The sequence below is a fragment of the Eleutherodactylus coqui genome, chromosome 8 (genome assembly GCF_035609145.1).
Source record: "Eleutherodactylus coqui strain aEleCoq1 chromosome 8, aEleCoq1.hap1, whole genome shotgun sequence".
NCBI classification, from domain to species: domain Eukaryota; kingdom Metazoa; phylum Chordata; class Amphibia; order Anura; family Eleutherodactylidae; genus Eleutherodactylus; species Eleutherodactylus coqui.
The window spans coordinates 78,537,357-78,552,254 of NC_089844.1; the positions used below are offsets into that span (position 1 = coordinate 78,537,357).

Consider the following 14,898-nt stretch of genomic DNA (forward strand, 5'->3'; position numbering starts at 1 on the left):
ATCATCTTGCAGATGTCCTTGTTTAAGAAGTGTTTTAAATATAAGTCATAGATAAAGCTGATCTAGTAGATTAGATAGATAGATACTTAATTGCTATTTATCTTAGACAACACAGACACATTTGTTGAGTTTGTTTATACAGCAGATCTAAAGGCCCATTTACACGGAGCGATGATCTCTCAAACGACAGTTTGAGTGACAGCTTTGAGCGATCATTTTGCATAAAATACTCAGCTACTTAATAGCTATTTAGTGTGCAAATGAAGCCTTTAGCTGAATGCAGTTAATAGCCCGAGGGCTCTTATCTGCTTTCAGTTCCTTTGTTCTCCGACGGGAAACAATGCTATCAGCACTACCCGTGGAGAACTCCTGATAAAGCCAAATGACGATTTTTAGGTTGGGCTGTATTTAACGATCAGCTAGCAGTGCACGAAAAGTGCACAATGGCCGCGCATTTCGACGCAACGATGATCGCTCAAACAATCGCTTTTTAGCGATTTTTGAGCGATCATTGTTCCATGCAAATGGGTCTTAAGATTGTCATTTAAAGAAGTGTTCTCATCTTGCTAAACATGGCAACAATGGGAATACTGCTACCGAGTTTCCCCAAAAATAAGACCCTGTCTTATATAAATTTTTGCCCCAAAAGAGGCACAGGGTCTTATTTTCATACTTTATCATACTTACCTAGCAGGCGCCATCCTGGTTTCCAGAGCTCCACCACTCCTGCTTCAGTCCTCAGCTGCCGACAGAAGATCGCTTGCTAATAACGGTGTTTGTAAAGACGGCCTCCAGCAAGCAATGTCTCTAATTGGCTCTTGAGTGCCACGGCGGAGCCAATCAATGCAGCACCGTGATTGGTTCTTTGAGCAGTGCATTGCACAGCCGCTACACTCGAGAACCAATCAAAGCCATTGCTTGCTGGAGGCGGCATTTATGAACCCTGTTAACAGCAAGTGATCTTCTGTCGGTGGCTGAGGACTAAAGCAAGAGCACCGGAGCTCCATAGACCATCGGAAGGGACCCAGATGGTGCCTGCTAGGGAATGTATTGCATTTTTTATGTAGTGTTACTAGGGCTTATTTTCAGGGTAGGTATTATATCTTAAGCCCACAACCTCAAAAAAAAAATCAAGATAGGGTTTATTTTAGGGATATGTCTTATTTTCAGGGAAACACTGTAGTTGAGAGGTGACCAGGCAGACAAGTACAGTTGAGTGGGCTACTCTGTTTTCATAACTCTCACAAAAGTGAGTGGAAGTTATGGAAAGAGCATTGCACATTACACAGTTTCCATAACTTGGGAGCTGTGAAAATAGTTGTAGCTCAATGTGCTATGCTGTTTCCATAACTCCCATTCAGTTCTATATTTGTTACGGAAACAGCATAGCCCCTCATGCTTGGCTGTTTTTGTAGATCACTACCACCCCTAGCTACCATATACAGCTGGTCCAGCGGTAGTGGGGGTCAAACCTCTAGATAAGTGTGCGTCCCAGTGATGGGACCCATACCTATCAGACTTTTATAGTATATGCTGTGACTACGGCTTTACCATATTATGAAACTCAAACCAACTAAACTAAACTCTGTTCTGCTACAAATGTACTTATGTGAATGTACACCCTTTACCCTGTCACTGTAGACTATCTCTGCTGCTTAGCCGTAGGCAACCAATATCTTTGCTTCTGTCTTTACACTACAAACTATAATTTGCAGTAAATAACAGAAGGCAGATTGTTTCCTTCCCATTCTGCTATAGTTTTCTAACCTAGAAATGTTACAATTTTCTTCATTTTCCTTCTTCAGACACAGAAAGCAAAGAATTTGAGGAGCCCAAACTGGAGAAGGTTCAGTCCTTTAAGCGAGGCAGCTATCGGTCCAGTTTACGGTAGGCTTATCACCTGAGCGGCTTATAAAGTTCATAGACTCCTTGAATAACAACTAATAGTAGATAGGTGTAATTAATTATATGAGAGGGAATGTAATGTGAGTGTGGGGCACTCAATGCTGAATGAGGATTTACATTAGTTTATTGATATGTCTTTTTTCTTCTGTGACTTAATGTAGACTTGAAGCCTGACACTTAATACATGTGTTGGAATTTCTAAGGAAGAAAGAATTGTTTCAGGTTTTAATGTAGAGAAAGGTCATATAAAAAATAGGTATAATTATACTTTGGCACATAATACAATACACACGTTGTTTGTAATGGACATTTTGCAATCCGACGCAAAGTTGCTTGTGTCCTGGGGAACACTTAACTGTATATTAAGTAAATTCAACATCCAGGGAGTCTTAGTTGGAGAATGCTTATGGATAGTAGTAAAGAGGTCAGATGAAGTAACACATAACTATTGGATATGACGACACATGGGACTTTTTGTAATCTGTACTATGGAGATATAGAGGTCCGCTTGGGAGTCATATCTGTCCAAAACACCACTCTCACCAGCACCCTAAAATTGTTCCTTAAAGGCGTTATGCCATTATGCATGCTGTGTTTATATGCTTTGTTAGGCATACGAACGTCAGAGCAGGTTGTCCCCCAGGTTGGCTGTAACCTCCCCCATTAAAATTACTTGATTGCCAAGGGTGCAGAGAGAAAAACCTGGAGCAACCCCTTTATTTACCAATCCTACAAAGGGTTACCCATTGTATGAGGCATTCATTAGTATTTTAATTTGAAGCTGAACATATTCTTTCATGTTTTAGTGCTTCTATTCGCCAACGCTCAAGATCTCAGCTATCAAATGTAGTCCCTGACACCCCATTTCTGACAGTACCAGATACATCTGAGGCATTACAACCTCAGTATGAGGAGACTAGTAAAACTAAGAAGGTGAGTAGTGAGATCATTAAAGGATCCTGTTTCTAAATCATATTGACATGGCTCATGGATCCTCATTCAACATATTGTCACTAAACAGGTGCATAAACTGTGGAACACCTATAGATTGTAGCTTAGCTGTTGTCCAGTCTGGAGAAGCTCTACTTATATTTGCATGTTCCCTTCCAGGAGTAGATTATAAAGTCTCCCGTTCACAGTAGCAATGAGAAACTAGCAAAAAGCCCATTTTAAAAGATGTTATCCAAAAGTGGACAAGCCCTTTAAGCCAACCGTGTTGTGCTATGCACCTCATTGCTCATACACACCGCCTTTAAATGTTTTGTGATGAAAACTGAATAGTAAGAAAAACATATCCCGATGCTGTATTACATGCCCAGAACTGTTCTTCTATTTGTATCTGCTTAGCGTGAGTTGTATTAAATGGTTTGTCTAATTTAGAAAGTTCATTTAAAAAAATCTTTATTAGGGCATTATGAGTTAATAGAGCAGGCTTTTCATTCATAATGTCCATCATCGAGCCAGAGTAGAGAGGGGCTACAAAAACTCTCTGGAGGTCTTGGTCTTCTTATTCATTGCACAACAGTCCACTCCATGCAATGGGATCCATGTAAGATTAATTTCCCCCTATGGTGGTACTGCAGACAAATTGAACACTTGCTGCTTGCTTCCCCTACAGATTATGCCTGAGGGTCCCAGCAGTGGGACACCCTATAATCAGCTTGTTTTAATTGGATCCTTCTAATAAAAAGAGATTGTCCAAAATAAACTCCGCCATTTAAATATTCAACAATCTAGAATTTTTGATCTGAGTAGTTGAGTGTATAAATAAAGCATATCACATCACATACAGTATGGAACATTGTTCTGTGCTTTCTCCCAGGAAATTATTATTGATGATGATGATGTTGAGCCCGCGCCAGTTGCCCGAATATTGAAATACAATGCTCCAGAGTGGCCATACATGTTACTTGGTTCAATTGGAGCTGCTGTGAATGGTGCTGTCAATCCTCTGTATGCATTGCTCTTCAGTCAGATTCTTGGGGTAAGAACTTTCTTTCTTGTATATACTTAAGAATCATTTTTTTCTTTAAAGCTTTTAAGATAAAGAATTTCACTTACTCAAACACTCGCTGGCTGCTGCGTAGGACAAGTTATTGCCATGCAAAAACATGGCACCTTGGGTCAACTTTGTGTGTCTTTTTGACTTTAGTGCCCCTTCAATTAATTCACAAGTGTTCTGTAATGCATAGCCGGGATAAAATAACCCTTTGAAAGGTAGTTTACAAGCACTATCCAATCTTTATCCAGAAAACATATGCCATCATTTTGACGACTTCTGAGCTCTAAACTTCTTTGGATGTGGGGAGCCACTGTGTCTCCATTCTTTTGACTACTCTTTTGACTCAGGAAAATACCTAAAAATCCATATATCATCCATCATCCTCAACCAAGACAAGAAAGCATCAGCATTCTGTTGAAAAGGCTGCAGAATTTCTCAATAGTGTCCTTGCACTTGGGGACACATTTGATCTGCTGACAAACGTTTCGGTATCCACTTGGTAGACATCTTCCTCATGTTCAGATGATCGTGAATTATGAAACCATCTTTTTTCCTGAAAATGTTCAGAGTCTCGATTCTCACCTTAGCAGAAATTGGCTGGTTTTCCAGAATCGTGTCATAGATGGTGTCTATGGTTTCTGAAGCGATCTCCTGGAACAGTCTTCATCGTCGATGTTGAAGTGGCCAGTTTTAAATTTGGTGACCCAATTTTTAACTGTGGAGTATGAAGGGTACTCATTGCCCAATGTTTGTACCATGTCCCTGTGAAGGTCTTTGGCTGGCATCCTTTTTAGAAACAGGAACTTCATCATTGCTCTGTTCTTGTTTGCAGTAAAATCTGCTACAGAGATCATGGTAAAATTTGCTCACAAAGTATTGCAAAAATTGGGCTTTCAAATGATATAATTTTCATTGATGTGAACTCAACTGAAGACTAAAAAGCCAATGACTTATCAGCACCCCATCGTTTAATAGTACATAAAGTATCGATCTATGGGATCTATCTAAAGGAGTGGTTCATTTGACAGAGCCCTCAGTAGGAATTGGGCCTATTTTTAGTTTTGCTACAATGTCCTATGATTTTATTGTATACCCCTTTGAATATGTATTAATTATCCTTATTTTTACAATAACCCCATCCATCTTTACAACTGATAGCTCAACTTATCTGTGTTTTCTGTGTGTTAATATCTGTTTCCTTCCTTACAGACATTTTCCCTACCGGATGAGAATGAGCAGAGAAATCAAATCAATGGCATCTGTGTGCTTTTTGTTCTTATTGGAGCCATATCATTTTTGACACAGTTCTTGCAGGTAGCTAACATTAAGATTTTGGCATAAAAAACAGGTTTGAACCATTTGGTGATAGTTTCTTGTCTTGTTTATCAGGGATACACATTTGCAAAGTCAGGAGAGTTACTCACCAGAAGACTCCGTAAGATTGGCTTCCAAGCCATGTTGGGCCAGGAAGTTGGTTGGTTTGATGACCCTAAGAACAGCCCAGGTGCCTTAACCACAAGACTTGCAACAGACGCGTCACAAGTACAAGGGGTATGAGATATAGAATACATTGTTTTACTTTTTAATGCAAAAACATACTACATAACATTGTTGAGGTTCTGGTAACTGGGGTTCTGACATATCCTGAATGATGCTCTCTCAGACATCAATACAGTAAACATTTACTTAGATTTGAATGGTCATGGGTCCATTGAAACTAGTTTGTTCTATGCCAGAAGCATAACGTGAGGATCCTTGGTTTCAGTGCAAAATCTGTAACAGGGTCTCCCAACTTTCATAGGTCATTTATAATACTGGTATCCTCATGTGGGACAGAAGGACCTTTTTGGCCCCATCAGACTCCAGTGCTTGCGTGCAATACCAACTTATGCAACCACTATAGTTATGCCCCTGTTCCATGCTCCATTTTGAGCTATGGAAATAACAGATGGAGAAGCCAATGAGAGTCAAAAGGATATTTTCGTGTACGGAGTCACTTTGGGCTCCTGCACAAGGCAGAGCACTGTACACGTAGCCTGCACAAGTCTGTTGGCAATCTCTATGTTCCCATTTAGCACCTTCATTATGGTACAGAATAGATGGGGTATTCTATTCTGGAGGGGATGCCTCTGTAATCCACATGTGATGAAACATGGCTCCTTTTTTGCCTCCAAATGCCTATTTTATGAGATTGGAGGCAAAGAGTAGCACACTATGGCCCTACAGACTTCTGTGGGTGCTGTATTAAGTTCTTCCAAGTTGTATAGAGCTGTATGCAAGAGGCCAAATTCAGAGCATTGGCTAGTGTTTGAGCTTTCATACCATTGACTAAATAGAGGTCAGCGAACATATATTTCTGTATATTTCTACCAATTTGACCGGTTTTGCCACCAAACTGAAAAAGGTCAGTATTTTTTTATTTTAGATGATGATTTACAGTGTAGACAGATTTGTTCTGTGAATGGTCTGGCTGTGCCTATTTGTATAAGTCAGGCCACAAGGCATTACGCTAAACCTTATTCTTTACGGCTGTCAATTTACCAGTGATAAATGCCACCCATCCTGCTGTAGAGGCAGCCTTCCCAGAGCCGCTCCTCGCTGGAAAGAATCTTTTTGACATTTGTGTGAATAATTGGCCTTTGTGGGTTTAGCATTTACATAAAGAGTAAATTAATACCTTATTTCCATTGGAAATGAGCAGATCGTCTTTCAAGTAAACAGAAAAGATTTCTCAAAACTGACATAAATTGTCACATTTCCTGAAAATTGGACTGGGCACTGGGGAGATAAATAGTCAAAGTATACAGAAATGTGGTTTCCTCTTGCTTTAAGCGCATCTTCATCAAAAGTGCAACGCTTTTCGACACATTTCGAAGTTTAAATTTATTAATTGTATTTAAAATGTATTAGAATAGATCTGGACTTTTATGTTAAAGGGATTGTCTGTGATGAGACAAGCCCTTTAAATTAAGAGAGCAGTTCCTGAGTCCCTCACCTGATTTTGCAATTGGCTGCTTATCTCTCATGCAGCTGCTGCTCCACGTAATATGTAGTATTACATATGTCTACAAATAATATAGATGGGCAGACCATGTTCACCAGAACAAGAGCCTAGGCTGGTGTCAGCACCCAGCCAACCCAGGTAGGTGCCAGGGCCCAATGAGCCTGGGGTTCCCACTCAGGGATTGGGTTGATCCAGTCCTGGTTCTTTGACATCAATCGATTGTTGACATCGTTGATAAATTTGACTATGAAACCAAGGGCCTTCTCTATCATGCATCATTACACACATTTTTGGCCAGAAGAGGCTAAGACAGGGAATAGAGGACCCTGTGATAGCATGATGGAGGGGAGTTTATTATTTTATTGCCAGGGCACAGTGGGGCTTTACTAATTTCTCAGGAAATACAGTGAGTCCGATACATGACTCACAGAGCATAGTGAAGCTTAGAAATGACGAAGGTGACACAAAAGGCCATATAAATTGCTAAGGGTTCACAATGAGGTATAGAAAATGACTAAAGGTGAGCCTATTAACTACTTAAGGGCACATTGGAACTATAAATGACTAAACGGACACAGTGGTACCTATAAATTACTATGGGGACCCACTCAGACTCTATCGTCCGAGGACCCATATAAACCTGAAGCTGGCCCAGATAGAAGTCACTGCTTTTTTATGAGCTCACTGCTCTGGCTATTAGAGGGATATCCTAAGCGGGGAATGACGCTTAATATTTATATGACATAATTGTTCATGTGCAAAGATGTTATCTTAATGGCACAACCCCTTTAGCTTTTTGACTGTATTCTTTTTTAATTAAAAGGTAACTAAACTTTCAAAAAACTTTTGACCTGTTATAATGACAAATCAAGTTTTGATTGGTGGGTGTTACGGTGTTGAACCCCCATCACTTGCTAAAATGAAGTGGCAGAAGTGCTTAGCTGAAGGTTGTGACTTTTGGGCTGTGATTGGCAAGTGGTGTACAGGCTCATAGCTTTTCTTTCATACACTGATCTGAGAAGAGCCAAAATTATGCGATCAGGGATCGCCCAAATCGGCTCTTCTGCCCATTTGATTTTAGTGATCTATGGAAGTCTCTTCCAACATTCAAAACTTCTGACATGTCATTAAGCTTTTTAAAAGTTTAAAGGGGTTATTCAAGTTGTAGCTCCTGTGTAAAATGCATTCACCATGCAGTAACATAACAAATAGGCTTATACTCACCTCTCCTCACTCCCGCTGTATCCTGCGCCAGCATTAAGTCTTACCCTCCTTTGTCTGTTTAGCGGCTGCAGCCCTGCCCAGTTTACTGGATGTTACAGGCATTGCAACCAATAACAGGGCTCTGTGGTCAATCCCTGAGCTTTGTTATTGGCTTCAGAGCCTGTGATGTCCCATAAACAGGCTGGGGCAGCTTGTTAACGTGATGTGAGAAAGGAGACCAGGAGCGGCGGAGGGGGATGCAGCAGGAGCAGTGAGAGGTGATTATAAGCCTATTTCTTGTGTTATTACATTAAACTCCATTTAACATAGGAGTTACAACTCGGACAACCCCTTTAATTACTCTTTAACTGATTGATTTCACTAACAGTTTCACAATTAAAGGGGTTGTCCCGCGGCAGCAAGTGGGTCTATACACTTCTGTATGGCCATATTAATGCACTTTGTAATGTACATTGTGCATTAATTATGAGCCATACAGAAGTTATAAGACGTTTTTCACTTACCTGCTCCGTTGCTAGCGTCCTCGTTTCCATGCAGCCGACTAATTTTCGCCGTCTAATGGCCAAATTAGCCGCGCTTGCGCAGTCCGGGTCTTCTTCTTTTATGAATGGGATCGCTCATGCAGGATGCCGGCTCCGTGTAGCTCCGCCCCGTCACGTGCCGATTCCAGCCAATCAGGAGGCTGGAATCGGCAATGGACCGCACAGAAGCCCTGCGGTCCACCGAGGGTGAAGATCCCGGCGGCCATCTTCAGCAGGTAAGTAAGAAGTCACCGGAGCGCGGGGATTCAGGTAAGCACTCTCCGGTGTTCTTTTTTAACCCCTGCATCGGGGTTGTCTCGCGCCGAACGGGGGGGGGGGGGTTGAAAAAAAAAAAAAACGTTTCGGCGCGGGACAACCCCTTTAAGGCATGATTGTCATAAACCCCAGTATCCTATTGACAGGCATTCAAGAAGCTATATATGGTAAGACTCTCACATTCACATTACGGCTTATGTGATGCAAATAAAAATGACTTCCATTTACTTAACCGAACCAGTAACACTGTGTTGTACCTGCCATTCAGCAGATGTAAATAGTGCCCAACGTGTTCAATAAACTTATAATAGTGCCATTCAGGGTTATGTCAATGGTTTTGGCATTTTGGGACAAAGAATCAAACCTAAAAGAACACCGAACAAAAAACGTGAACATAACCTAATACTCTATTCCTGCAGAATGGTGGCATTTCTTCAATAAATTAAGTCTTTGTTAATTAACACATAGAGGTCATATATTTACCTAACGAGGCTGAACTAATGGAACACGTAAATAAGAGCTTATAGAATCCTTTATATAAATCATACTTCTAATCAATTTCTTTTGATTACAGGCTACTGGATCACAGATTGGCATGATTGTAAACTCTCTTACCAACATTGGCGTAGCTATCATCATCGCATTCTACTTCAGTTGGAAACTGAGTCTGGTGATCATGTGTTTCCTGCCATTTCTAGCATTATCAGGAGCCCTGCAAGCTAGGATGCTCACTGGATTCGCTAACCAAGATAAAGAAGCAATGGAATCAGCTGGGAGGGTAAATCTGCTTATCTTTTATGAGATGAAGAGTGGTTTTACATGGGATGACTATTGTCCGAACAGTTGCTCAAAACAGCGAATGTAGGTGATGGTTGTTCTATGTAAACACGGCCATTAGCAGGGTGATGAGTAATAATTCGTTTGTTAGTCGTTTCGCTTCAGCTCACCTAAAAATAGTCGCTGGTTGAGTAATTCAATGACTAGCCAATATGTTTTCAGGGAGATGTCAACTACAATGGCCACATAGTTGAACAAGTGAATAATAATAATCACTCTATGTAAAACCACCCTCAGCCACATGTTCATGTCCTACATAAACTTGTCCAAGTGCCCCATAAACTGTAGATATTTGCCATTCACGATTACATGTGCTGCCCTGACACTTTGTACCATGTTACTAGTTCATACTCCCAATTACTACATATAAAGGAACACTCTTAGCAAAACTGATTGACTATTAGTGGAAGGCCTAAGAGGGAAAGTATGATACAGGACATCTAAGAACACTAAAGGGAGATTCCGGTGTCAAGCACCGCCCCTGAGGTCCTGCACTGGGCATAAAACAGTACAACATTTTTCCCAGGAGTGTCTCTCTAAACTTGAGCATACTCAATATTCCACTACTGCAATTATAATGTTTCTTTTTTAAAACCCCTTTTCTTTAGATTTCCAGTGAAGCTCTTGGAAACATTAGAACAATAGCTGGAATTGCCAAAGAAAAGAGATTTATTGAAATGTACGAGGAGCAGTTGGAGGAGCCCTACCGATCAGCCATCAAAAAAGCCAATGTCTATGGATTGTGCTTTGGTTTTAGTCAGTGCATTGTTTTTATTGCTAATTCGGTCTCCTACAGATATGGAGGATATCTGGTAGAAATAGAAGGACTTCACTACAGCTTTGTGTTTAGGTATTTTATTAGTATTAACATTTACTGCTCAATTCAATAAAGTATTCTAAAAAAATGTTATTTAAAGGGAAGGTTCACTTTTACCTTCTGAAATGTTGCTGATGTCATCAGTGGGGTCTGTGCCCTGTGATCCTCATGGATCGCAAAATCTAAGAATTCCTTCATTGTCTAAATCGGAGATCTTCAGATGTTAGAGTCTGTCTCCCGAAGTTTAGATTCAGTGCAAAGGATCTATAATGTGCATGGAGTCAGATGGGAAATTTGTTCTAGACATAGATGGACTTCAAAAGGGAACATAATAAAGACTTCTTGCAACATGTCTCAGCGATATATTAGATATTTAAAGGTTGAACCTTTCCTTTAAAACAATACCCCATCTTTGAGTAAACAACATAGGTGGCAACTTTTATTATATTACCCATTTTTAGCTTTTTTTAATTTATGCAAAGTAAGGAACTAGAGATGAGCGAGCCTACTCGGTTCGGGTGTTTTTGCACTCGAGCACCGCTTTTTCCGAGTAACTGACTATTCGGACGAAAAGATTCGGGGGGCGCCGGGGGTGAGTAGGGGGTTGCAGAGGGGAGTGGGGGGGGGGGGAGAGAGAGAGCTCCCCCCTGTTCCCCAATGCTATCCCCTGCTCCATCACGCGTTGTGTCTTTCAATAATCCACACATAAAGGAGTTCAACTACCCATATGCTAAAACCCTTAAGAAGCAAGAATTAGATAGCTGGAAAAGGTTCAAAAACATTTCCATTATATCAGAGATTCTTATATATAAGTATAGACATGTACAATTGCTATATGAGTCCACCAATTGCGTCTTATAACTTATTCTAGAGTGATATCGGCTATTGTGACCAGTGGAACTGCTTTGGGAAGAGCATCATCTTATACTCCTGACTATGCCAAGGCTAAAATATCTGCTGCCCGCTTCTTTAAATTGGTAGATCGTATCCCCAAAATTTGTGTCTATAAAAATGAAGGGGAAAAATGGGTAAGTCATTAAATTTAGGACCAAATAAGTCAGAATAAGGCCAATTTCACGCAAGCATTTTGTAATATGTCTATAATAGGGATCAGAAATATGAATGTGTTAGAGATGACATTACAACTGCATGTCATCAGTATTTCATCATTGTTTGATCTGTATTTGCTGTCATTAGTTTTATTTTCTACAGAGTAGTGTTGAGTGAACTGAACCAGTAGAGAGAGCCCTGTTTCACGTAGAACACTGCTAAAAATTGTCTTTTGCACAACCTCCAACTAAGCTCTTAGCAAAGTTCTACCTGAAAGTAGTCTAACCGGTTCGGTTCACCGAGCACTAGTCCTGAATACTGGAGTATAACATTGTCTAAGAGCCATAAAAAAACCCGTATAACACTCTCAAACTATTATACAGGGCTTTCATTGTTTTTAGATAGTGTTATACACCGCTTTCAGGGTTTTTGGTGAACTTTCAGTTTGCCTCCAACTAGAGAACTTCAGACTGAAAATAACTTTTTGCAAAGGTTCAGTGAACCAGTCAAACTGCACTTTTCAGATGTTTACTCAGCATTACTGCTGGGTAAATAGAGATCACTATTTTCCCAATAGAAAATATTACTAATGAATTCATACATGGAGGTAAAGACAGACAAAGTAGCCCACGCTGCATTTTAAAAATATAGCCATGTGAATAGATACAAAGATTTGCATTAGCTCTGTAATGTTGTCTTCAAATCACTGATGCTTGTCGGAAAGTCGCCTAATAACTATATTGCGGAAAAAGTGTATTCTTACAATTATTTTTCCTATTTAAAGAAAAAAATTTATGATTTGTTGCTATGAACAGCATGTCTTCTATTTTATTGTGTGAAAGGTGCTTTGAGTACCTTCATAGTAAAGAATACTTTGCAGACTTACAGCCTTAGGCTTCCGGCCAGGGGCGTAACTAAAAGCTCAGGGGCCTTGATGCAAAAGATGAGCTGCCCCCCCCCTATCTGTATCTGTACCCGTACCCATACCTAAACCATGCTGCACAGAGGCATAACTTGAAGCTTCTGGGCCCCAATGCAAAACCTGTAACAGGGCCCCCAACTATAATGCTTTATTCATAGTACTGGGCTTCCTATATGGAGAAGAGAGGCCTTATGGGCTCCCTAAGGCTCCTGGGCCCAGGTGCAACCGCATCCCCTGCACCCTCTATATTTACGCCCCTGCTTCCGGCACACTAGCATATATGGGCCATGTTTGTCGTTCATGTTAATTCCCATGAAGCATACAACCCCATTATAGCCTATAGAGCTATATAACTAATGTATGTCTATGTGCTCTGCCAATGTAAATCAGACGTGTGCTGTCCAATGTAAGTTCTACTTGAGTCTATCAGGCGCAACTGGCGCTCATGGTAAGTGTGCATGCAGGTGATAAATGTAAGACCATCGGGGGTTCATGGATCAAAAGAATTGTGCACTCCGAGACCCTTTGTGAATTGTGCGGCAATGCACATACGTAACCACCACTCCATTCACTGTCTACTAAGGTGGAAATTCACTAGGGGGGCTCAGGGTGTACCGTTCTCATGATCTCTGGGAGTCCCAGTGGTCGATTCTCCAGTGATTATACATTTATCACTTATTCTGTAGATAGGTGATAAAGTATTTAGTGGAAAAAAACTTTAAATGTAGAAATTTGTACAAATTTAATACAAAATTTTCACCAGTTTTCCATTCCAGATTTGACATGGGAATAAAACCTTTTTATATATGACCTCCAATTTTTTTTAAAGAATTTTCTGAGTTTGGAAAAAAGAGGTATTTTTATTTCTCTGAAACAGCACCCCACTCATAGGGCATGGACTGTTTTTCTTGTATTGAAACTCCGCCACAATACATTAGGGAGATTTTGAGCACGACACAAGTTGCATGACCAAAAATTGCTGTGTAGTCCTGCAATCTGTCAATCTAACTGAAGTCACTGCAAGTTACAGTGCGACTCACAAGCTGCTATGACTACAACTCGCCAATTTCAAGAAATCCAGTGAAGTTGGTTTTCTCATGATTAGCGACTCACGGCAACTTACAAGCTGCACTGCAACTCACATTGACTTCAAGTTAGATTATCATATCGCAGGACTACACAGCGCTCTTTGGTCCCACAACTTGTGTCGCAGTCAAAGTCAGAGTGTTGCCTTAGCCTTAGGACATGTTCACATGGGGATTAAACTGTCAGATCCACATCAGATCTTTCTGACACGGATCAGACAGTTTAATCCACAGTCAAACTCTCAAAAAGAATGCTAATGCACATGTGGCTTTTAATGTCAGTCAAAAAGCAAATCTGTATGTAGCTGCCCAACTTGGTCTCCATGTGGATGGTGGGGCAAGAACTGACACATCAACTCTTTTTTTTTTCATGACGCGGATTTCAAAATCTGCCGTGCAGACTTTCGCAGCGTTCAATAGAATGCTATATTCTGTTGCTAAGCTATGTTGTGCCCTTAAAGTGAATGTCAGTGAGAGTTTGTCGGTCTTGTAACACTCGCAAATTGTACATTTTCTTCTTAACTTAGAATGACTTTAAAGGAAGCATTGACTTTATGGACTGCAAGTTCACATATCCCACCCGTCCTGATATCCAAGTACTGAATGGTCTAAATGTTTCAGTCAAGCCAGGACAGACTCTTGCATTTGTGGGAAGCAGTGGATGTGGAAAGAGTACCAGTGTGCAACTTCTTGAGCGATTTTATGACCCAGACAAGGGCAAAGTTGTACGTATCGCACTATATCTTTAAGTCTTATCTTAAACTATAGGGATTTAATTCCTTAAGGATGAATGAGTCTAGGTTGTATCGCTGTATCATATAAAAAAGTCTAATACTAATTATAACAATGCATATCCATCTAAGATACATGGAGAATGTGTATATAAATATAGCATTTGGAAAACTGCAGAAGAAATATTTTCATTTTTGTTTAATTTATCTCAAGCTTTTGCATTTATACATGATGTACATATACATCAAAAGCCGATGCAAATTGACATTTTAGCATTTGATTGTCTAAAGTTTTCTTTATAAAATGGATAAATGCAATAAACAATGTAATCCCATGATATTACAAATGCTTGATTGGATTTGGCCCTCAGTATTGTAGAGCTGATGCAATGGAAGTCCTACTATATAGGGAAAGAAAGCCTTATTCTTCATAGATATAATTATCTAGTTTTTCATATGAATCGTTCTAAAGAAGATGATGTAATTTACTCTTCCAACAAAGTCAGCGTGATCGACCCTATAGG

At 40.2% G+C, this 14,898-nt stretch overlaps 1 protein-coding gene across 1 annotated transcript in view; it reads left to right on the forward strand.

The window, feature by feature from the left end:
• Positions 1-14,898, forward strand: part of LOC136577507 (bile salt export pump-like) — a 63,116-nt gene that overhangs the window by 46,070 nt on the left and 2,148 nt on the right. The window contains exons 17-25 of the mRNA XM_066577408.1: positions 1,806-1,887; positions 2,712-2,838; positions 3,728-3,889; positions 5,117-5,221; positions 5,297-5,458; positions 9,507-9,710; positions 10,378-10,619; positions 11,458-11,614; positions 14,171-14,368. Coding sequence (XP_066433505.1) covers positions 1,806-1,887; positions 2,712-2,838; positions 3,728-3,889; positions 5,117-5,221; positions 5,297-5,458; positions 9,507-9,710; positions 10,378-10,619; positions 11,458-11,614; positions 14,171-14,368 — 1,439 coding nt within the window. The remainder of the gene's footprint in view (positions 1-1,805; positions 1,888-2,711; positions 2,839-3,727; positions 3,890-5,116; positions 5,222-5,296; positions 5,459-9,506; positions 9,711-10,377; positions 10,620-11,457; positions 11,615-14,170; positions 14,369-14,898) is intronic.